Genomic DNA, 24482 nt, shown 5'->3' with positions numbered 1-24482 from the left:
TATTCTCTGGTAATACAGGGTGCACCAATGCACCTAGCTTCATTGATCTTTTCTTATCACCATGGTTTTCTGGTAAACGTTTCCTTAGATTTACCTGTGTGAATACTGTACTCTGCTATATTCCTTCTCGTATTTCAGATCTTCCATCAATTGTCATTTTTATTCATAAATTGATTCTCAAGAAGTGCCTGCAGTAGGAGTTAGATAGTGGCAATTCTGTCCATTTTTTTTTTTTTTTTTAATTTGGCACAGTCCAACTGGGACCACTTGACTATATTTTTACCTTGGGAATTTTCAGCCCAATATTCAGATATCTAAGGTCTGGGCTGATCATGAATTCTCACAGGAAATTTTTGTTGTTGTAAATTTACTAGCCTGAGTTCAAGCTAAAGAGAAAGAGGGTGGTGGGGGGGATGAGAATACAGTTTTGAATAAAAGGTACACTTTGTCAACCTTTTGGAAAAAGGTCTACTTTCTCTACAAGTATGTGTCTGACACCCCAGCAGCTCTGCCAGAGGTGGTTGGGGGACCAGCAATTAGCGCGATGGGGTTGGTGTGTGTTTCTCCATAGTTTATTGTGGATGTTTCTTCTCAGTGTCCCAGTTCTCTGAAGAACTCTCTGTTCTGAGTTTTCACCTTGCTCAGGACTAGACTTTGTAGAAGTCCCAGGACTTCCAAGTCCTGTTAAAGGAAGTCCTAGGTCACTTAGGTTTGGTGAGGCTCTCAGAGATAGGTAGATGCTCCCGGACAGCAATTTACACCTTCTAAGTTTCTGGATCACTCCCATTTCTCAGAACTGAGTCACTGCATGGCTAATAACAGCATGGCCATCTGCATGGGGACTTTCTCCCTCATTCCTGCAATTGACCAGCCTGAGTGACCTTGGATAGCCTCAGGAAACCTCAGTTCTGTGATTTTACTTACTAGAGGAATCTGGAGGTCCTTTAGAAGAGAAATTATCTCCAACTTGCACAACCTCCTTAGGAAAAGATTTCACATTCTAGATAAAACCTTACTTAAGTCTCTAATGAACTTTAATGAGATTCAATCTTGTGGTTAAATGAGCGAGGGATCCACCCCTATTGTTGATGATCAGCTGAAAGTAAAAGGCTGCATTAAGGCTTTGCTTTTCTTTTGATGTACATTCCAGCTTAATTCACTCTTCTTCCTGTAAAATGTCCCCACCAAGATGACATTTGAATTTCTCCCTACATTTTTTTTTTCTTACAAGGAGACTGAAATAAAACTATGATGTAGTTTAAAACTAAATAGCCTAAAATTTTTTCATTAATGACTCTTTAATTAAATATAAATCAATTACATTTTCAGTTGTCAGTTCAAAGTTTATAACTGAAACAAATCAAGCCAACTTATTTTCTTCTGCTATCAAGATATTCCTGAGAGCTGGGGCTGTAAATCAGTCACTTAGCAAATACTTGGCAAGCTCAAGGTCCAGAGATCAGCAGGGAACTGGTGTTCTTGAACTTGAGGGGTATGCCACTACCTTCAAAGAAACTTTTTCAGTTTAAAACTTTTATGCAAATTAGAGAACTTGGAAAGCTCCAATGAGAAGGTTCAGTCCAGGCATATGAGCTTGATTTGCATTTCCAGTCAGTATACAAGTTTTTGGATTATTCTGGCTAAGCTACTCCCTCTACCAAAAATGCATTATTATGTTAATCAGAATTACATTAAACTTTTCAGCATATGGCTCCATATGAAACAACTGATAACTGGCTATATTTTTTCAAAAATTATTTTTTAAAATTCATTTTAATTCCTTGTTATTAAGTAAAGCTGAAATAACATTTTGGCAATTTCACTGAGAAGTATTAAACATTAAGAAATGAAGTGTTACAAGACCTAGATTTCCGCCAAATGAATCTGAGTCGATCAATTTTCTACGTGTCTCCTCTGTAAAACTGTTTCCCGGTGTACTGCCCAGGCGTCCTAGCTGACATTCTGCCCTTCCCTAATCTTATTCTTGATGCCTAAGGCTGGAGAGTCCTCTTCAGGTGGGCAGGCCAAAACCCTCCGAGCTAAGAAACCTGCCAGAGTGAGCACAGACAGCTTCCAACTTCATTATAAGCTAATTTCCATGCTGAGTGACATACCCAGCAGAGCACACTGGAAGGGCCTGGCCATAAAAGTGGTGCCTGAGTTCTGGGAAACCTCCACCTCACCCAACTCCCCCCTTATTCTCCATTATCAGGTGGTTCAATGAACTTGTTCAGCTGGCTTAGAGGTCCGAGTATTTGCCTTCCCAACACCCGCGGGGGTGGGGAGTCTGCTTTGGAAATAACAGATAAGTAAGCATTTGAGTCAAAATGAACTGTATTCAGATTCCAGCTGAAACCTAATAAGTGTGCTTATTTCAGGACATCGCGCCTGTAGGTTGCCATGAGTACTATGCCTGCAACTTGCACAGACAGTGCGGCATAGAGATGTGGACAGTACTTGTGAAGATCATGCACCATATTACTCTAGATTAATTTTCTGTATTAATAGAAAATTGATATTCTCCATATTAATTTTCTCAAAATGTCTCTTTTTTTGCTTTTTAAATTGAGCTTTTTAATTATACATAATAGCAGAACTTGTTACATATTTGCACACATACAGTATAGCAATGCAGTTTGGTCAAAAATGTCTTTTTATCATATTCCACTTAACTCTTTCATAAGCATGTATTACCTTTTCTCCTTGCTTTTCAATTTTCTCTACTATGAAAAAACCTATAAAATTTGTTAGTGTGAAGGGACTGCTCTATAGCAGTAAATCATTTTGATGTTAAAAGGTAATTCCAAATTCAGGAAAACCCAGTAGTATTTCAGAATTAATTCCCCAGGGTGGTGTGTGTGTGTGTGTGTGTGTGTGTGTGTTTAATCCAGAGAAGAAAAAGGATCATTGTTAAAGCGATTTATACACTTGGCATTAAAAATACTGCAAGCAGCTGAGGGGTGTGTAGCTCCCCTGTACTCCCAGGTACTTAAGAAGCTAAGACAGGAGTATCACAAGTTTAAGGCAGACCTCAGCAACTTAGAGACACCCTGTTTAAAATTAAAAATATGAAGTTGTGGATGGCACTCAGTGATAGGACACACCTGGGTTCAATTCCCAGTAGTGCAATAAAAAATATGCATATATATCTGAGCTCCTTGGCTTCTGGGCAATTATAACTGTGAAAAGCAGTTTTAATAAAGGTCCTCCTTTGTGCAAAAAGTACTTCTTTGTTTTTCTAACGCTCAAGAAGGAATCTCAGTGTCTTAAGCGAAATGGTGTGTGCTGCTTAGCAGCATGACATTGATAAGGGTCCCGACACACCCCAGCTCATTTTAGTAGGTAGGCGCGCTTTAGCATTTTATTTCGGTCTTTCTCACTCCCCACCCTGTAACCCCCAACCCAAACACACACACAGGTAGAAGATGCCTCAGAGTCAGGAGGCGGGAGTGGAGAGTTTCAGTGCAAATCTTGACATCGTGTTGCTCTGAGGAAGAAAAAGAAAGGGAGACAAGAAGAGAGGGAGAAGGAAAAGGGGGGAGGAAAAGGAAAGAAATACAAAGGAGGAGGAGAGTGAAAAATCAGTAAAGGAGAGAGGGAGGAAGGAAGCTTGGACGCAGGAGCAAAGGGACGAGCAGGAGCGAAGGCGAGCCAGAAGGAGAAGCATTACTGCCCGAGTCCACTAGGGAGGCCAAGGGACCTTTACCCGCACTACAGAATCCCGAAGAGCCGGTGCATTGTTTTCTTGAAAGCCCCAAGCTAAGCAATTCCAAGAATGTTTGGCAAGGCCCTTTTGGGAATGGTGAGGTGGGGGACCCGGAGCCGGGACTTTCTCGCCGCCCCCGCCCCGTGCCGGCCCCCTCGCGTGATGTGGCAGGATTTGGGAGACCTAGCGGAAACCTTCAGGTCACCCAGGGAACTGCTCCTCTCGCTGGTCCTGCGGCTGCGAGGCGGGGTTGAGCGCGCCGAGACGCGCGGGGCGCGGAGATGTGCAAGTGGCGAAGCTCGGCCGGGCGCAGGCGGGAGCAGCCGCCCAACTCCCCGCGCGGGATCTGCTGAGAGGCCACGGTGAGTCCCTCGCGCGCGGGTCCGAGGGATGCCGGGCTTCCCCGTCGCCCTGCCGCTCCGGCCGCCCCGGGCCGATCGCTCCCTGGAGTCCGGCCTTGGCGCGGCGCTCCCGGCCGGCCGGAGCGCGCGCCTCGGGGCGCCGGGGGACGCTCGGAGCGACGGGCGCTCGGCGAAGCTCCGGGCCGCCCGCCCCGCGCGCTCATTGGTCGGGATGTGTCTGCTCAGCCTCCAACTTCTCCCGAATCGTGCTGGTGAGTCCCGGGAGGGCCGGCTGCACCCGGGGTTGGGGCGCAGGGGTCGCCCGGGGCGCTGGGCGGGCGCGGGCAGCGACGGGCGTCCCTGGCCCCGCGGCGTGGGCGCAGGAGGCGTGCCCTGGGAAGGAGCGGCCGCCGGGACCAGAGCGGAGCGCAGGGGAGGGGAGGGAAGGGGCCGAGGGTGCCGGGGAGGAGGGCTCTGCGAGTGATGTCAGGTCGACTCTCCAGGTTCATTTCCATAGCTCCCTGCAGCCTCTGCCTGGGAGTTATGTTTGGTTACCGAGATCTGCGCTACCAAATTGCACCGGGGTTGATTTGGGGGCTGGGAATTTGCCATTCCGCTGTACAGACACTGATTTTTTAAAAAAGCAAGGTTTGTTTTCATTTTGGTTTCTGTCGGATTTTCTCCTCATTTAACTCACTTTTCTATTTTTTTTTCTTTTCTTAACCTGAAGATCTTTTCATGATTCCACCTCTTCGTCTCGCTTTGAACCTTGATTTCCTATTATATAATTTATGCTTAAATCTCACAAGGGTTGGTTGGTGCGGCATGGAGGGTGTTCTTTTGTAGATGGAAGTTTTTTTAAAAGACCTTTTCCTTACTTAACCAGTTTCAGTCTATTTGTACTGTTTTAAAATAAGGGTAATTGCAACCGATCATCCCTCTTCATCCTCTCAATCAAGTCTATTTCTCCTCCATATGTGATTCAAATGGCAGTTTTATTAAACTGGAAACTAGTATCTGGCTTGCAGCGTCAGCGTTTGGAAGCTGCTACTCAGAGCAAATAGGCTCTGAGAGCGTGTAGCTTCACTCCCTTGCATTTTTGCTGGGTTCCAGCTCTTTAAAAAACGATATTGTAGTTTCTCAGACTGAATGCCCTGTGCCTCTGGGAGTAATGTTGTTGGGACTTTGTGTCCAGGACTCCATACTTCAGACCCTGGAAGCACTGGCTTAATTGATATGTGGGAAGCGTGGGGATTTCAATTGAGTACCCTCTTCCTCAGCTTCTGCAGCCTCAATATGGAACCTGTTTTGCTTTTCTGTGCCTCAGTTTCCATGAATGCAAACTGTCATTACCTAGCAAACCTCAGGGACTTGTAGAAGTAAATTAATGTTATAATATGCTGTGAAGATGAAATTGCTTAGAACTCAGATCTCCCTTGCACAAATGGGTTATCCTCCAGGTTTCATGATTTGACAGTCTGATAAATGGATACTTAACGCTGTACCAGTGTGAGAATGAGAATTGCTACATCATATTGCTTTGGAATTCAGCTTATATTCAAGCAAAATGATAATTAATTCTGAGAATGTCAAGTTGAAGTTTTCAGGGTCCTAATCATCTACTCCCCTCTGGGGTGGTATCTGGTTTTTAGTTGAAGCTTTTTAACACATTTCTAGTTAAGGTGAAGTATTTTAAGAATGTAGGAATGTTTTTGCATATCCTGCTTTATATGAGAATCCAAGTATCAACTTTATATAATTTTCATATTTTTTCATTTCCATGTGCCCTTTAGCCCTCTCTCTTAAATGTGGTTGTATATGATTAAATTGGAAGTTCAGGTAACTAGAAGTTAGTGCTATGTCCTTTCCTGACCCCTGTTTTCTTCAAAGAAAATGGCATATCATCTGGAATTAACTGAAAATGAATGACAAAGTTAATTAAGAGGTTAAACTTGCAGCTTTCCCACTTTTGCTCAATACTGTTAAAAAGTGCTACTTAAGGGCAAAAAGAATCTACAAAGCTTTTTAAGAGGAACAGATGGAGAAAAAGTCTGCTGGTGACTCAAGATGATATTCTTTTGATGAAGTCCAAGGGCTAGTAACCTGGGTCCCTACCTGAATTTCCCCATAGCTGTTCCTGCGGCTGCCTCCATTCTCCATGCTGAAGGATAAGGGAGAGAAGCCAGGGAAGGCAGCCCAGAGGGAGCGAGAAATGCCTGCCCACCAGCTGTGCCACACTGGGAAGCTTGGTGGTGCCAAAGAGCACTGCCCTGGTTCCCCAGTCTCAAGTTTACTTTACAGAGACACTGAGTCATGTTTCTCAGAAAGAAAGAAAAATAAATAAAATAAGAAAGTTTTTTTTTAACCCAGTAAAACATGTCTCTTGATTTGTCTTCTGAAATATTACTAGAGCAAGAGGAGAGAAATTTCAGAGAAATCCTAAAGCAGATGTGATTAATATTTAGGTGTTCTTTAAGGCAGGACTAGAAATTGAAGAGGACTGGGAGAATTACTCGTTTGATTGTTTGCCTCTCTGTAGAGTGTCCAGGTATTAAATTTGTTCCTGCCTTTTCTTTGCCCAATTGTCACCTCTATTAAATTAGAACTACAGTCAATGCAATTCCATATTGTAACCCCAGGGGCTGTGCTACTAAAGTAGCATGAGTTACATAACCATTAAGTAAGACATTTTAACATTCAGGTACATTACATTCCACTTTTATTGAGCAGACGTGGTTTTCATTGTCCAATAAAATATTTTTATTTGATAGTCTGTCCTTGATTATAGCCTCATGTAATCAAAGGGACAGAGTGCTTAATACTTTGCATCCAGGACTGTAAAGTCCAGTTATGGTTCACTTATTAATGACTCCCTGGAGGAAGTGAGCATCTTATTGTCTGCTGGGTCTCCCAGACCACACCTCAAATGGCCAGTCTGTTTCTCCTTTCTCTAGTGGCTCAGTTTCTACAAAACACACCCTCAGGGACTTGTGTGTATGAATTCAACAAAGATCTTTATCTGAAAGAACATTTCTGAGCAGTTACTTAATCTAGGGACTAAATTCTACACCTACTAAATTCCACAGCTAATTTGTTCATCTCAGAAATTCTTTCATATAGTCAAGCGCAAAAACTAAAGATTTTTAAACTAAGTTTTGGAATGATAGTGCAGTGAGGTGTCTCTTAGAAAGAATGTTGACTTGCTGTGTGGGCTTGGACAACACAGCAAGTCAACATTCTGTGACTTCTCTGTGGCCTACTTTCCTAGAATTGGAATATTAATATCCACCTTGTGGAGGTAAAATGAATCAGGTTGTGGAAAACTCTAAGAACTGGTGCTGGCACATGGAAAGAACCCACTAGATGTCAGCTATAGTTGGTAGAAGGAATAACACTAATTTATATAAGTTAAATATTTGGTTTAAGGGCTGATACCCTAATCTGCAAGGTAGGCTTTTTTGATCATGTTTTTTTTTTTTTTTTTCTCCTTTGGTTGCAAAAGAAACGTTGATATGGCTAGTATCTTTCATTCCACTGACTTTTGGTCTCTGAGTTGACGTCTTCAGAATGTTGTCTGACCAGTTAACTGATGCCTCTATCAGCAGGAGTAGTGATTTTGAGCTGTAAAAACAAAAGTTGTTATTTATGACTAAACTACCTCAAGTGTTTGTTCCTTTTGTTTTCTATCTGTAATCATATTTCAAATTATTGCTTAGTCAAAACCTCAAGGTATTAGTCATTGATTTTGAGCTTGTAAAATAAACCACTGGAGCAAGATGTAAAATCCACCTTTGACGTTAGTCCAGAGTTCACAAGAGTGAGTTGAAAGCTTTCTTAATGATGGTACAGCCCCTTATTTGCTTATGAACTTCTGCATTAAAACTATGTGAGTGTCTAACAAACTCGCTTTGTATAACATTGCTGGAATCTTCAGTGACAGCAAAGTAAAACAGAAAGGTTGTGACTGGGGCCTGTGGAATTCACATGGCTGTATATTCTTTGCTTTCAGCATCTACATTTTGACTTTTCAACAACAACTTTTATTTCTAATCTGAAATAAATTAACCTTTTACTTTTATTGAGCCACATTAAGCATTTATAAAATTATACACAGTTTATTCTTATCTATTTGTTAAGATTTTTGTGTTTATCTGCAGATTTTAGGTGATGGGAAGATCGGAAAGTCAGATGGATATAACTGATATCAACACTCCAAAGCCAAAGAAGCCGAGATGGACCCCCCTGGAGATCAGCCTCTCGGTCCTCGTCCTGCTGCTCACCATCATAGCCGTGACCATGATCGCGCTCTACGCAACCTATGACGGTGAGTGACCCCATGCTGGGTGTCAGCAGGGCAAAGAGAAGGGTCTCCATCTCCTGCTCCTGCCATCATCCAACAGACACCTTAAGAACAGAGACATGTGGCCACACAGGATTCACTTGTACAGTGTAATACCGGTATGTTGAAACACTGAACTTGAGCGGGCTCAAGTACACTGCCTTTTATGTTGGAGCAAAGTTATTAATTGCCAAATATATTTAGGGCCTTCATGTTTACTTTATGAATATATATATATATATATATATATATATATATTTTTTTTTTTTTTTTTTTCCCCAAAAACCTTTATTTTACTTATTTAAATGTGGTGCTAAGGATCGAAGCCAGTGCCTCACACATGCTAGGGAAGTGCTCTATCACTGAGCCACAACCCCAGCCCCCTAATATATAATTTTATTTTATTAAAATATATACAGTTTTATGGCCAGCCTCAGCAATTAGTCAATTTTTGCTGTGCCATGGAAATTCTGAAGAGCTTCACAGGAATTTAAGAAGTCTAATTTGAGTCTGGGACATTTTTCACAATAGGGATTAGTAAAGATTCTTTAATGGGAAAAAGTGTTTACTGAAAGATAACTGGAACGACTGATTATTTCAATTAGTCAGGCCTAAGGCTTAGTTTTTAGAGATGATAATAACAACACATTTCTCTTCATAATCAAATTAAAATTTAGGATTTTCCTATCTTCTCCCTCTATTATTTTCTAGCCATTGGCAATTATATATAACATAAAGTTTTTAAGGAGTTGCTATTTAATGGTCAGTTTTTAAAAAAGAAGGATAAAATAGAAAACATGCAAATACTTATGCATATACCCTTCTTTGTCTAGATGGCGTTTGCAAATCATCAGACTGCATCAAATCAGGTAAGCAATTGTCTTTGCGTTTAATGTATAACATTTGAAAACAAAGTGCTAATAGATGTATCTCCACATTTGCTTTGTTTGTATTCTTCCTCATTATAGACCACTTATTTTTGTGTCTGGCTTTGTAATCAAGAAATACCAAAATGCATTGAAGTAGTAGATTAAATAACTTGCCTATTCTAAAAAATAATTCACTGTTTTAGCTCCGGGGTATAGGGTGATGTGATAAAGAACTATATGTTTATTTTTATGAAACTCACTATGTAGTTGGATAAAGAAAATGAAGGCAGGGATGGTGAGCACACTGTTAAGTGCTCAATCATCTCAGGTGTGAGCTCTGAGGAAGAAGTGACCTGTGGTCATCTTGGGCTAGGTGGGGAAGTCAGGGTGTGGGAAATGCCTTGAAGGGGTCTGGGACATGGAAGCAGGCTTGATGGACAGGCATATGTGGTAGAAAGCCTTGAAAGGCCATGTGTAGCCTCAGTGCGGTGGTGAGGGGAAGCAGATCTCCTCCTGAATAGGGTGTGGTCTGGAAGCGCTACACCAGGTGGGGTGGACAGAGCAAGCAGTGGGAGCGCCTGCGACCTGCAGGGAGCCAGGGCTCAGTGGAGGCAGTGGGCAGGGAGCCCCAGATGGCTGTGGAGAACTGTCTTGCTAACTGAAACGAGGGACATGAATGAGCTAGAAATGAGGCCACTGTTTAATATCCAAGGCACTGAGGAGGGTAGTGGCGGCCACTCACAAGTAGAGTGGTTGGGAGATGAACGAGGAGGTGCTGGCTGAGCTGAGAGGAGCATCCGAGGGAGGGAGGGTGAGCAGGACGGTCGGTGGAGGTGGCATAAGAAGCTCAGATTTGGATCTGTCAGCTTGGGGACAGTGGGAGCCTCAGGAATATTGGGGTTCTCAAAAGGAGGAGAGCAGAGGCATGGGGTTGAATTGAAGAAGACGTCAGTCATGAGGATCAAAGGAACAGAAGTCAGAGGAGAACGTGAGAGGAGCACGTGTCCCTGCCTCAGGAGGACAGCTACGGAGTTGAATGCAGCTTCCTTGGGCATGAATGCCACACTTAAGCCCTTTAACCATTTTCTGTTGGAAATTATTACCTGGGTTTCTGTTGTTTACTAAACTGCAAGATAACCAGGGGAGATGCCTGGGAGTAGTGGGGTCTGGTGCCCTTTGCTTTTCTGTGTTGCTTGTTGGTGGACACTCTGCTCTGGGCCTCAGGTGTGATGATCCCATATCCTGAGATGCACCGTAGGGAACTGGAGGGAGACCTGATTTGATTTCAGCTGCTTGGTGCTCCACATGATGGCATGTACTTTCCCATCCAAGGGCTTTCTCAGAAACAAAGACGTTTCTTTGTTTTCTGGGGAAGTGCTACATAGCTACTTTGCCTGGGAGATGTCCAGGGTCATTGTACCCAACTGCCAAAGAGACTGCTTACTCCCCCGCAGGTCCTCCCACGCCTCTTTCTCTCTCCACCAGCCACGCTGTCATATGCTCATGCCTGTCCAGTCTTGAGAAACCTCCACGTAGGCACTGACCTCGCTAGGGTCAGTTCTTCTGTCCTTGGGACTCTGATCTCTTAGTGCACGAGTCCTCTCCTCTCGCTTACCTGTTTTTTCCCTGTCTTCATTTTTATTACGATTTAATTTGGAAGAAATTGGATTATTCAACTAGGTAGACACATTTTTATAAACCCCCTCCAGGTGGCTTTCCCCAGAGCTCTAGGCAGATTCCTGCTGTAGTACCCACATCACAGAGCAGAGTGACGTCTGGAATCTGGAACCTTGTGAATTCATGATTTGGGGACATGGTTCTTGAATAGAGTCTGGAAATTCTCAACTCACCAAAATGTATTTAACCTGCATCTTTTCACGTTAACTTAGAAATCATGTCAAGTGTAAAACACCTCAAGAACTACATTTTGGCAGAGAAATGGCCCCATAGAAATAGCTTCCATGATACCAAGTTCATGGTCAGGCTGTCTCTCTTCCTTCTTCGTTGGTTCACAGGCTGTGAGGATACCTTGATGTCTGCAGTTACTCTTCCTCCTGCTCTCTTGGGCTCACTGTTCCACGCACATACATGCAGTCCTTGGCTGATTAGAAATTTTTTCTGCCACCGAAAATGCAGCTACTATTTCTTTTAGAAGTTGTTGCAGATTCAGAAAACTCTAGAGGAAAACCTGGGCAGAAGCACGTCCTAAAGAAGAGTGAGAAGCACGGAGCGTATGGAAAGGAAAGAAAGATAGAAATCTCACTCCAGTCATATAGTTATGGTAGAAGTCTGGGGGTGTTCAAACCTGAGCCCTGACCTTCATCTGGAGGGTTGGAAAAGTAGGAATTGGTACCCAAGGTGCTTTCTTTAAAATTGGCTCCAACTTGAATCTTTCTCCCAGTGGAAGGGATGTTCTGGCAAAGCTACTTCTCCCTGTGATCCTCTGAGCTCAAGGAGCAGAAGTCAGGCTGAGCTGGGCAAGAGCAAGACCCTGCAGAAGGCTCAGGACCATCTTGAAGTCTGGGCACCTATGATTTAAATGTTTTTAATATATGTAATATATTAGAACATATTTATAACATATTATAGTAACATATTAAATTAACTTTGTTAATATATAAAACACATTAGATTGACCAGACCTAAAATAAAACTTCTCCGTAAGCCTATATCCCCAAACTGGTGTCCATTGCATTGTGACTTCCCAGCTCAGAAGGTTCCATGGATAACTGAAGGTTTCATGGGTAATTCTTTGTTGTGGGTGTGGACATCGTAGGGTCCTTCCTTAATGGCTTTCCTGACCTACCCACCAGAGCAGCATCCCTCTCCCAGATGTGAAAACCCTCCCAAAAAAAAAAAAAAATGTCTCCAGATATTACCAAATATCCCCTAAGGGCAGTGGAGTGCCCTGTGTCAGGTGCCACTGGAGTAGATGAGCTAGATAAGTCCACAGTGCTTTTTCCTTTTTGAGGTAGACAAGGTAATAGCCTTCCAAAGATGTCCATGTCCGTTCCTGGAACCTGTGGGTACATTATCTTTGATGGCAGCAGATCTGTTAAGGAAGGAATTCAGCTAAGGCTTTTGAAGTGGGAAGATTATCCTGAGCAATTGGGTCCTTCTAAGAGGAGGAGAGCAGAGCGTGAGGATCAGAGAAGAAAGCTTTACAGAAGGGGCCAAGGAAGTGGAGGTCCAAGGTGCAGGTGCAGTCTGGGACCCCCGAAGCCAGAGAGAAGGCCCAGGGCTGTCTCCAGGGCCTTCAGAGCATGGCTCTTCTGGCCCTTCTTGGACTGCTTACCTCCAGAATTAGAGGCCAATAAATGTGTCCTGCTTCAAGCCACTACATTTGTGGTAATTTGTCACGGCAGTAAGAGGGAACTATTTCCCTCCAACAATTCCTTTCTTTTCAGGCTGACTTTGAGGAGTTACAACAGGCACATTCATACATACACCAGCGTTTCCTGTTGGACAGCGGTGTGTTTACTAAACTGGGGTTTGTGATATGCAGGACTGGGGATGGAACATTGACTAGACTAATAGAGGATGCTAGTCTGCTCCAAATTTTGTGTGTTTCCGCATCCTTTAAGAGGTACATCCTGTAAGGGATGATGAGGCCACAGGATTTGGTGCTGGGTTCCAGACTTGCTGGAGGAAGTTGGTTCTGTCCGGTCTTCCTCCTCGTGCCACGTGAGCATGCAGCAGGGGACCCCCCACCAGACACTGGCAACTTGATCTTAGACTTTCAGCCTCCAGAAGGAGGAGGAAATAAATTTCTATTCTTTATAAATTGCCCAACCTCAGGAGCACAAAACAGACCAAGACAAGGAATAAGTACAATAATAGGTTATAGGGAGGTAACATTAAGAGACTATAATAAAATCAGAGTAGAATGATAATAGCTAGCACTGACTGAATGTTTATGTGCTGGGTCCTCCGTAAGCAGCTGACGTGTAGTAACAGTTGATCCCCATAATGACCCTATGAGGTAGGTACTGTTATTCCTTCTTCTTCTTTTTTTTTTTTTTTTCTTTTCTTTCCTTTTTTAAGAGCTGTGGTCTCGCTATGTGGCCCAGGCTGCTCTTGAACTCCTTTCTGGTGATCCTCCCATCTTGGGCCTCATAGAAGTTGGACCACAGCCATGTGTCCTAGAGGCTGATGTCTTTTCTTACAGGTGAATAAGCAGCCAGGTTCCCCATCCAGCAGCCTGGTCCCCACACCTGTATCCATGACCACTTCTCTGTGCTGCATGGAAGGAAGCCAGGAGTCTCACAGACTTTCATACTCTGTGCCTGTGGGTCCAGTCAGTCTACGAGAGACGGCTGCCTTCCCTCCCATGGAAACGTGGAGCTAAAGCACCCAAGACAACTCTGAGGGTGAAATAACGAAGTCTCTAGAAACCTGTTACTTTACTAAGAACAGGGAGCAACTTCTTCAGTGCATCCAGTACATCAAAATGCAGCAGGGATTGAGGGACTTTGTTAGTCCACTGTGGCTCACTCATGGGGCGTCCACCCAGAAGACTTTAAATAGTCCCACTCACTTCCCAAAGGCCCTGCTTCGGGGCACCATGGTTGGATGGTTTTAAGACTTTTAATACCTCCCCTGGGGATTAAAGTTCAACCCCTGAACCTTCAGGGAACACGTGCCAACCATGTCTACACCATGGCAGATTCTAAAGAAGTGAATGTTAGCAGTGTGGCCCTAAACAGTCCATGGTCTAGAGAAACCAGGTTAAGCTGCAGGAGTGGTATAGTTCCTAAGAGAGAGTGGGGACACCTGTACATCACACAGATGGTGCACTGTACAATTGTCTCTGGCAGCCCCTACACCATTACTTTAAACCTTTTACTTTAATTCTGTACTTACCAAGCAAACTTCTAATGAGTCTTTAATTATTAATACAAAGAAAGGGAGCATTCTGTTCACTTGCAAGATTATTCAGCATGGTGAGATAATATATTCACATTTTGATTTAATTACCACTTTGTGTGGCTTGAGCTATGACTATGGAAATAAAGTGAATCTTCCAAATGTCTTGGTCATTTCTGCAAGGGCCAGACCTTGGTAGTGCCCTAGATGAAGTATCGTGGCTCTATCTGGCCTTTTCCTAGCAGCACCTGGGCATCCCTGCTCACTGTGGGCCACGTTCTCTCCCTTCACGCCTATTTCCACCCCGTGGCCTCCAGGAAGAAAAATGGTGCACAGACCAGATCAGTGCAAGAGGGGCTGCAGGCAGACTTGGTGTCACCAGCCTTGTGGCCACCCTTTAGAGTAGGTGACAAAGCTCTCTCATTATGTGATTTAAGCCTGAAAAGACGTTGAGGCAGTAAGAGCCCCGCAGGCTTCTTGTAAGAAGATGACCAAAACACACCTCTGGACTTCCACATGGTGGGCAAAGGGTGGCTCTAGGTGACTTCCCGACACGTCTGAAGATAATTTGTAGCATGCTTGCCTCAGTAATTCTCCAGTAAAAATTCTCATCTGTCAATCAGTTTTTTTCCTAGAGAGTCAGCTATGTGATAAACACACACACACACAGCACGTTTTCTTTCTTGCTGGGGAAATTCCAAGCAGAAGTGCACCGTTGCTTTTTTTTTAATGCATGGTCAAGGAATGGAAAACATAGATAAATTGAATTAAGCACTGACAGGGGAGAAAGTACCAGTGCCTGGTAGCCTTATTGTAGTTCAAAGGTTTGTTTTATAGCTATAAAATGACCTGATTGTACAGAGGGTGTGTATAAATTGTAGCCCAGGCTGGCTTGAGGACTGTGGTTTTTTACTTAACATTTTAGAGCAGTATATGGAAAGATCTCTCTGTAGTTGAAGCAGTGGAGTAGTGAGATACTTTGTACCAAGACTTTGATTTAATATGAGGCTCAAATTGATAAAATTAAGAGATTATTTGAGAGAAGTTGATAAATATAAAATTAAAAAGACCATGAGAGAAAAGTCACACAAGCTCTTAGATTCTGAATACTTTCATTTGTTAAGACAATTCAGGTGGGGGATGGGGCTGGTGGTTTCTTATTTTGATCCTGTTTCTAGACTCAGTGCAAACGAGTACATTCTCTCTATTCAGAACATGCTCACCCAGCTGTTGTGGTGGTGCATACCTGTAATCCCAGTGACTCTGGGGCTGAGGCAGGAGAATTGCAAGTTCTGGGCCTGCCTCAGCAACTTATCAAGACCCCTATCTGAAATGAAAATAAAAAGGCTCAGTGGTTAAGTGCCCCTGGGTTCAATCCTGGTACCCAAAACAAAAACAAACAATCAAACAAAAAAAATCCTTGCCCTACACCCACTGGAAGGATCACATATTAGGGTTCACCAGAAAAACAGAACCAGTAGCCATATCTATCTCTCTATATATGGGGATACAGAGATATAAAAAGTTTATTATGGGACTTGGCTCACAAGATTACAGAGGCCAAGGTGTCCCGAGGTGTGCTGACTTTCAAGCCCATGTGACTCTCAGTCTGTGTCCAAAGTCCTGAGCAGCAAGGGAACTGATGAGGTGAGTCCCAGAGTCTAGAAGCCCAAGAACCTGGAGTTCTGATGTCCAAGTTCAGAAGATGGGTGTCCCAGCTCCAGGAAGGACAGAGGATGACTGGATGAGGCCACACCCATTGGTGAAGGTGGATCTTCTGTGTCCACTGATTCAAAGGCCAGTCTCTTCCAGAAACACCCTCTCAGATGCACTTGGAGATAGGCCCTGTCAGCTCTCATTAACCCAGCCAAGTTGGGACCTAAAATTAGCCATCGCAGGCTACAATGAAGGAAGAGAGGGCCCAGTGTGAGTGAGTCTGGAGAAGCAGAATCGCCATTCATTGCTGGTAGGAATGTAAATTTCAATACATCCAAGTTCAAATGGTAAGGACCATCTCGGAAAAGAGTTTAGCAAGTTTTACAAAGAGTAAGCATAGATTTTCTACACCATCTACAATTCCTCTCCTAGCTATTACCTGAGAGAAATGAAAACACAAGTCCTCCCAAGGACTTCTAAGCCATTGCTCATTATAGCAGTGTTCATAGGAGCCAAGCCACACAAACAACCCAAATGCCTGTCAACAGGTGAACAAACAAAATTAGGTAAAGTTGTGAAGCAGAGTGCTACACAGCAATCAGAATGAACTTTGAAAACATCATGCTAAGTGAAATAAGCCAGGCACAGAAGAGCATACGTATAATTCCATTTATATGAAGCTAGAAAAGGTAGAACTATAGAAGCAGAATGCAGAATAGTGGCTTCCTGGATCTGGGGGAGGGGCAGGTATTGACTGCTAAGGGGCACAAAGGAAAGTTTGGGAGTGATGGGAGTGTCCCAAAGTTGGACATGGTGATGGCAGCATGACAATACATTTCAGTGACAATCATTGGGGGAGTTTTATAGTCTTCTAGTTAACAACTCAGAACTGCTAAAAACCAAACAAAATGTCACATGCATCCTTTTTTTTTCCCATCTCACGAATGTCCAGTTCTAAATAGTGACCTTCTGATTTGGTCTGACTCTAGCTGTTCACTATTGGGTTCACTGAGCTCCATTTCCAAAATTCACATGATTGTAGATGGTTTTCAGAGTCTAGTAAACCTTTCCTTAAAAAAAATAACTCTCTGGGTTTGAGGAGCTCCTGTTGTTTGGTCACATAGTCATGTTCAACGTAGTGATGTTCTGCCCGTGATGGCCACGGCTACAGGATTATGGCCCATAAGGTCTCGCCCAGTGACGTTGCAGCATCTTGCTTGTGCAAGCACCCTCTCTGATGGTCCCAGAGATCCCCAGAAGATGCATTTCCTAGCACACGTCCCTGTGGTTACCTGATGCATGCCTGCATCCAGATGGTATTGAGGAAGAGCCTATGGAAAGTCCACCAGGAAGTTAAAACCATGTCAGGGTTTGCCTTCTCTGAGATTTCACTTAGAATAGGAGAGATGATGGGGCCACATGTACCAGCCATTGGAACCAACACCAGGCCTCTGGCTGAGACACAGAGCAGCCTCCAGGGACAGGCTTACTATCAGAAAATAGGTTGGTGTTTCCAACAGGTGCTGCAAAATGTTTTTTCTTTCAACCTGACTGACAGAAGAGCAAAATGAATTTGTTCGCTTGTTTGTTTGTTTGCAGCTGGGAATTGAACCCAGAGCCTCAGACATGCTCAGGCAAGCACTCCACCACCCAGCCGCATCCCAGCCCTCTTTATTTTTTATTTTGAGACACAGCCTCACCATGTTGTTGAGGTTGGCCTTGATCTTAGGATCCTCCTGCCTCAGCCTCCCTCATAGCTAGGATTACAAATGTGCACCACCTCGACCAGCTTCCCAAATTTGTTGGGTGATGATGATGATTAGAGTTTATCGTTATAGGAAGTAGTTGAGTTCATCCCAACAAACTCATACACACCTGGAAATCCATTTCAGTTCCCTCCCACCCTCCCCCACTCCCCTTCTCCTTCCCCTACTAGACTTCCTTTCACCCGACTATTAATTTGTATGTGACTGGTTCCTTATGTAATCTTATGCTTCCCTCCTCTCTATTTTATTCTAGTTCCTGCATGTGAGAAAACACTCGACCTTTGAGTTTCTGAATTTAGCTAATTTCACTTAGCATGATAGTCTCCATTTCCATCCGAATTACTGGCAAATGCCCCAATTCCATTGTTTCTGATGACCAAGTGGAACTCCATTGTATATATATGCCACAATTTCTTAATCCATTCATCTATTGATGGACACCTGTTTTAAATCCATAATTTGGCTATTGTGAATTTTGGTGCTATAAACATTGAGGTGGCTGTGTCACTGAAGCATGTGGATTTTAGATCTTTGGGACAAATATCCAGGAGTGGGACAGCTGGGTCAGATCTATTTGTGTAAACTTGATTTGTTACCATTTTTGTCTCCTTGTTCTTCCTCCTCTAATGTATATGAGTTTATTTGATGTACCTCTATAATGCCACTTTGACTTCTTGTTTAGGAACAATATAGGTTGCAATTAGATGAACAGAACAGAGACATTCCAGCAGGATAAATGTGCAGGAGGACTAAGTTGTAACTGTATTTCAAGAAGATACAAGAGTTGTGAAAAAAATTAAGTTAGGATCTTTTGAAAGTTTATTGCTTCTTTTTCTACTAAACATCTTTTAGCATCAGAGCCCCCAGGACATATGTTTGGGCCTCATCCTGTGTTTTTGGTACTTGATCTAAATTAAATCATTTTAGCTTTCTGTATTTCATTTTTCTCTTATCTACAAAACTGGAATTAAAAGTGTCCCCATTTATAAAGAAGCATCAAAGACTCAGCCCATCCATGTTACCTATCCTTGGGGGGCAGAGATATGCCGTAGGTATAACACATAGAAATATTTCATTCAACATCTTAGGTCATGAAAATTACCACGGCCCTATTTAAAGCTTTTATTAAAAATCAAAACGCAAACTATATCTTTTTAAAGAAAGTGTTAGGACCTTTTAGATAGTCTTAGATAAAAATGTGTCATTTTTTTTTTAATTAACATTTTCTTTGATTCAGTTAAAGTGAGCAAATCAGGAGTGATCGCTTTAATCCCGTTTCTGTTCAGCGGGGCCTCCCTGCAGGAGCCCCTTGATTTGAAAGTCCAGCTACTCTGTGCCCATCCCCACTCGACCTTGACATTAGCCCTTAAATGACAAAGGTAAAGCAGCAGCAAGAGAGTGACTAGGTCTTTGCCTCTCCCACTTTGCTCCAGGGACCAATTTATGGACATTAAGTGGGAACTTGCAAAATGCAGATTCTCAGGACCTACTGAATCAGCTGCTGCATTTTTAACAAAGGCTCTAGGAAGTTGGCCAGCACAGTGAATTTGGGGGAAGCTCTGAAGAATCATGATTTTTCAGCTGTGACTTCTTATTAGAGTGATTTTGGAAGCTTTTAAAATACACCCATGTTGCCAGACCTGCTATCCTTCCTTCCTGAACACACAGAATTTCTATCTTTTCAAGGAGTATTCTTTGTTACATTGGGAGGGAAAGCAATTTAAATAGACAAGTGCACAGGAATCACCTGGACATTTGCAATTTTTAAGAAGGTACGCTAGCCAGCTGATAGCTTGAACAGGTGCACTTTCAGACCAAGCATCCAGGATGACTCTAAGTAAGAGTGTGAGAGACACCGGACCCATTTTTCTCCTCATCTTGGAGAAGCCAGTTCTGGAGTGCCCTCATGAATTTCCCATGCAGTGCAGGCACGGATGTTTCCATAGACACTGCTGATCAGCTTCTTCCTCCTCCTCTCATTCCTTTATCCATTCATCTACTCATTTATGTACTTATTTTTCCAAAAACATTAATCAAACGCCTTCTAGATATTGAATGCTTTTCAATCACTGGGGATATGAACTATGATACCCTCTGACCTCAAGAAAATGATAGTCTGGTCAGGATAACAGACAATGAACATAGTTACCCTCTGGTTTGGATGAGCAGGGCGTCCCATAGGCACTCAGAGACAGGCATGTTCCCAAGAGCAGGCATCAGCCTCCAAGTTCTGACAGGTGCTCAGGGACTTCCAGACCAGCGGAGCAAAGACCAGCTCGTGCCAGGCTGGTGCAGGACATAGTGAGAAGCTTGGCAAGCTCAGGGCCCACAGGTGGGTCCTGATGGCTGGTATGTAGTGTGAGCATCACCGGGCCGGCAAGACTCTGGGCTGAAGAAGTAAACGTGGACAGAGGTCCTACAGGCCAAGCTCAGTGGGTTGCAATTTCTCCCAAAATCTGTCAAAAATAAGTAAAATGTGTGTTACAGGGAGTGTCTGAGGGGTTCCTCTCGAGGTGTAGCTCCCCGCCCCCCCCCCCCCCCGTTTGCTTGCCGTCTGGCACAGGCCTGGTGAGGTGGAGGCCAAGACTGACCTAAGGAAGAGAGTGGCACTCCAGGGTTCCTGCTGTGAGGGAGAGCACAGCCAGACTGAGCACCAAGAGGAGCTCTGCAGGCTGGTCACTCGGGGTGTGCGTAGGGGGGCGAGAGAGGGGTGAGCAGGGAAGAGTCTGTGGGCAGAGCAGTGAGCAGGGGCCGGGTGCTGGAGGCACATGGAAGCGCCAGGACCTCCTGTCGAGTGGCAGTGGAAGTCACAGAAGGGAAGGCTCTAAACGAGGCATGACGTGAGCAGAGCTGTCGAAGGGTCACAGCTGTAACTAAGAATTGAGGCTGCTGCGCTTGTCGGGACGAGGGTCATGGTTGCCCAGATCTGAATGGCGACATTCGGGGTGGAGAGAAATGGATTGATTTGGGCAATAGCTCATAGGAGGTAGAACTCGTAAGACATGCTCTCTATGTAACTAGGGGAGATGGTGAGAAAGAACTGGGGAAGAGGGGCTCAGATATCTGGTGGGAGACCAGTAGCCCTGTGGCTGCTCCCAGAGGTGGGAGAAACACAAAGGAAGTGCTGGGGAGGCAAGAGGTGGGCTGCAGAGGGGAGAACACCCTTGGGGACAGTTTGAAGTTGGGGACCAGGAAGGTCCCATGTGCCTGAGCTGGGGAACCAGGGGTTGGAGATGAGGACACAGGAGGCATCAGCGCCGCAGTGGACAGTGCAGTGCAGATTTCCAGAAAGGAAATGGAGATGAGACCTGAACTGGCCTCACAGGAGAGAGAGGAAAAGCCTTCTCCAAAGGAGAGTGAGAAGGAGCAATCAGGAAGGTGGAGGAAAGTCAGCAAGCGTGGTGGAAGGGGTGGCAAAAGTTGGAGTGGCCTAGGGCTCCATGCAGCTGGACATAGAGCATTGGAAGGGGGGAGATTCGGGTAGAAGATGGGAGGATGGGGGGGCATTGCCATGGGCAATTGAGAGAGGGTATATCCAGAGGAAAGAAGCCTGGGCCATTGCTCTTAGGAAGGGCCTGTGCTTCCTGGTGCCAGAGGGGACAGGCAGCAGAGGTTGGAATACAAACACATTTGGAGTTAGGAAGGGCAGGAAGCGCAGGGGTTCATTAGCCCACTGCTTCAGTTTTCTTTTCTCTTTTTAAAAAATTTGTTCTTTTGAGTTATACATGACAGTGGAGTGTATTTTGATGTATCATACATACGTGGAGTAGAACCTATTTTTGTGGTCGTTCGTGGAGTTACACAGGTGGTGTATTCATATAGGAAAGGTATGTTGGATTCATTCCATCTCCCTCCCTTCCCTACATTCCCCTTTGTCTAAACCAGTGAGTTTCTAGCCCCCCACATCCTGTTGTGTGTTAGCATCCATCTATCAGGAGGACATACGGCCTTTGGTTTGTTGGGATTGGCTTCTTTCACTTAGCAGGATAGTCTTCAGATCCATCCATTTACCAACAAAAGTCATAAAGTCGTTGTTCTTTTTTATGGCTTGTATTATTCCATTGTGCATATATACCACATTTTCTTCATTCACCTGTTGAAGGGCACCTAATTTGGTTTCATAGTTTAGCTATTGTGAATCGAGCACTATAAACACTGATGTGGCTGTGTCACTGTAGTATGCTGAGTTTAAGTCCTTTGGATATGTACTGAGGAGCGGGTAGCTGGGTCAAATGGAGGTCCCGCCTTCAGTTTTCTATATGAAGGTAAGAGGCAAAATCTGCCCTAGCAGTGAGCTTGTAGAGAAATGAAATGAGAAGATGAATACCAGAAGGGACCAGCCCAAGGAGTGAGCCACAAACAGAATATTGATGGTCCTGGGGAAGTCGTTGACCATCATTTCAGGCAGCATTAAATTAGACAGAGTGGGCTCACTGAGACCGTCTTCACATACTTTTTTATTAGGTTCTGTTTTAGGCACTGAGGATACTGATGTGCACACAATAAAGTCCCCACTCACAGGGAATTTTTGCTAGACAAGGAGACAGACCACAAACCGTCTAACATGAAGCACAACATTAAATGTCTTCGCCTGGTGCTGGGGGAGGAAGGTCGCTGGCTGGATTCAGGTCCATTCATCTGCGGGGCCAAGGAATGAAGCCCCTCCTTGAAATGATGGTTTCAGTGATGGTGCCACCGCAGGACAGGCTGGGTTGAAGCTAGGAGAAAGGCAAATTTAAAAACAGCTGAAGAGGGACGGGGGCTGTGGCTCAGTCATAGAGCACTTGCCTGCCACCTCTACGGCAGTGGGTTTGATTCTCAGCACCACATAAAACGATAAATAAATGAAGGTATTGTGTCCATCTACAACTAAAACATATTTAACAAAACAAATGTAGCTGAAGAGCTGGCGTGGGGAAGTCCAGAAATGAAAGAAAGTTCTGAGAATCAGAAGGTCAGCCTGGGGCTTGCCCGAGCTGCAGATTTCAGAGATAGAACGGTTCTGGGCCAGGACAATTTCGAACTGTCATTGTGAAAATGCCTCATCCACGTGGGGTGGAGGTCAAGGTCATGAGCATTCCCAGAGTCAAGAATCCCTGTGCTAGGCTGCAGCAGTCACCCACCCATCCTTAATGATTCCTGGGAGATGGTCAGGCTTTCGAGGAAGGTTGGAGTTCTTGGTAAGCAGAAGCAAGGCCTCCAGGGTAGAGGACATGGACACAGTGGGTGAGGCTGGGAAGGGACTGTGGTTAAGTCAGCTGGGAGCGTCCATGCACAGCTCAGGGCTTCACACTCCCCTGCCCTCGTGCCGAAGCCAATTCACAAGTGCTCCTCTGCCTGTCCTTCTCACAACCCGGGCTCCTCATTCTTCCCTCTAGAGCTGGTTTTCAGGAGATGCTCTTCTAAGTGGAGGTAGATGTTTTCTGGCAAGAGGAAGGTTCTAGAACCAGAGGATATGCCTCCTGATCTGGAGGTGCGTCCCCACTGGTGAGGGTTTTCTATTCATGTGTGCCAGCTGTCTGCGAGTATTGTTGCAGGACTAGAATTAATAATGTGACAGAACTAGAATTAATAATGAATTTATCTGTATTTGTCTTTCCTAATTAAAAACCCAAAATGAATCAGTGAGTTCTGTTCTTAAAATGTTTTGTTTAAACATTTCTCAAAGATATGATCTTCCCCAAATTTAAACAAAACAAAACAGAACTGACACATTTCAGAAGTCAGACTGTCTTCTGTTTTTATGTGTCCAGTCCAGAGGGCCCTGCCCTCTGCAGGCTACCCTGGGAAGCCAGACTGAAGTCAGTCAGTCAAGTGACCAGGAGCTTGCAGCGAGTCTGTCTCTCTGTGCCTGATGCTTAAGTAGGAACAAGCAAACCACATATAAAATGGTGAATAAGGCCATATCTTTTTTAAGGTTCTTTTTTTTGGTTAATCAAAGCTTTCCTGAACTTCAAAGAAATTCTAAAAGCATTCTCAACTGCTTAAGACTTATAATAAGACATACTTACTAGACGATCAAGCAGGTCCTTACAAATAACTTTTCAAAGAACAAAACACACAAAAAAAGCTTTTGTTAAATTCTCCGACTTAATTTTCTGGTATAATGAAATTAACTGGATGAAATTGGGGTGTTTCTGATACCTCTGCCAGTTGGAAGCTAACATTAATTCATTACCCTCAAAACACACGAATGTAGCGGTTAATGATTTCACTAACTTAGAGGCCAGAACGCAAAATAGTAGTAATGGTATTTGTGATAGAGAAATTGTTTTAATCCTGTTTGAGTGAATCACGTGAAGAGGGCAGTAGACACTGAGCAATCGGCTGCATTCCTTGAAATGCCGTACCCAACATTGCACACAGCAAGGGTCTGACAACATGCTGAAAAGGAAGGACATTGGTGAAACCCTGAAGGTCACCTTGAACTAACTCGGACCTTTGCCGACGTGAATGGTGGAAGGACAGTGGCCTTTGCCTGGTGCATCTCAGCTGTGGTGATAACACGATGTCAGCAAGAAGAAGCAGGAGGATCTGAGGAGCTGACCAGGGTGGTCAAGTTCCACCTGCGACCCAAGGGCAGTCCCCTTCAGTCAGCCCTGGGCCTGGCCATCAGCCTCCATCCGTCTCTGGTGGTCGGATTTCTGCCTGGTCCCTCAGGTTCTCCTGGCCCATTCCGCATTCTGGAGCGAGCCTGAGTTTCTGCTTTTCTTTCCTGTCTTCTGGGCCTCACTCTAGCTCAGCTGTCCCCTCACAACCTTTGCCAGAGGCCAGGGCTGAAGTGGGCTGGGTCTGCACTCACCTCTGCTGGCAACAGCACCCTCCCTCAGCTGCCCACTGCTCCCACCTCCGGCTTCTTTCCATTGCTTCCTCCATTGCTGACCTCTCATTGTCTGTCCACAGTAGGACTCCATCTCTCTGCTGTGGTCACTCCGTCCA

The 24482-nt window shown here is 44.4% G+C and overlaps 1 protein-coding gene across 3 annotated transcripts in view; it reads left to right on the top strand.

Annotated features, from left to right (window-relative positions):
• The first annotated feature begins 3918 nt into the window (after positions 1 to 3918).
• Mme (membrane metalloendopeptidase) overlaps positions 3919 to 24482 on the top strand; it is a 79498-nt gene continuing 58934 nt past the window's right edge. The window contains exons 1-3 of one of the 3 annotated variants that reach the window (XM_026392914.2): positions 3919 to 4068; positions 8205 to 8371; positions 9220 to 9255. In XM_026392914.2, coding sequence (XP_026248699.1) covers positions 8215 to 8371; positions 9220 to 9255 — 193 coding nt within the window. In that variant the 5' untranslated portion in view covers positions 3919 to 4068; positions 8205 to 8214. Of the gene's footprint in view, positions 4069 to 4253; positions 4320 to 4558; positions 4696 to 8204; positions 8372 to 9219; positions 9256 to 24482 lie in introns of those variants that run through there. The other 2 variants (XM_026392916.2, XM_026392915.2) reach the window with 2 other exon arrangements.

Source organism: Urocitellus parryii, chromosome 2 (assembly GCF_045843805.1).
Source record: "Urocitellus parryii isolate mUroPar1 chromosome 2, mUroPar1.hap1, whole genome shotgun sequence".
Taxonomy (NCBI): domain Eukaryota; kingdom Metazoa; phylum Chordata; class Mammalia; order Rodentia; family Sciuridae; genus Urocitellus; species Urocitellus parryii.
The sequence above is the reverse complement of the archived record's forward strand: the minus strand, read 5'-3'. Positions and strand labels throughout refer to the sequence as shown.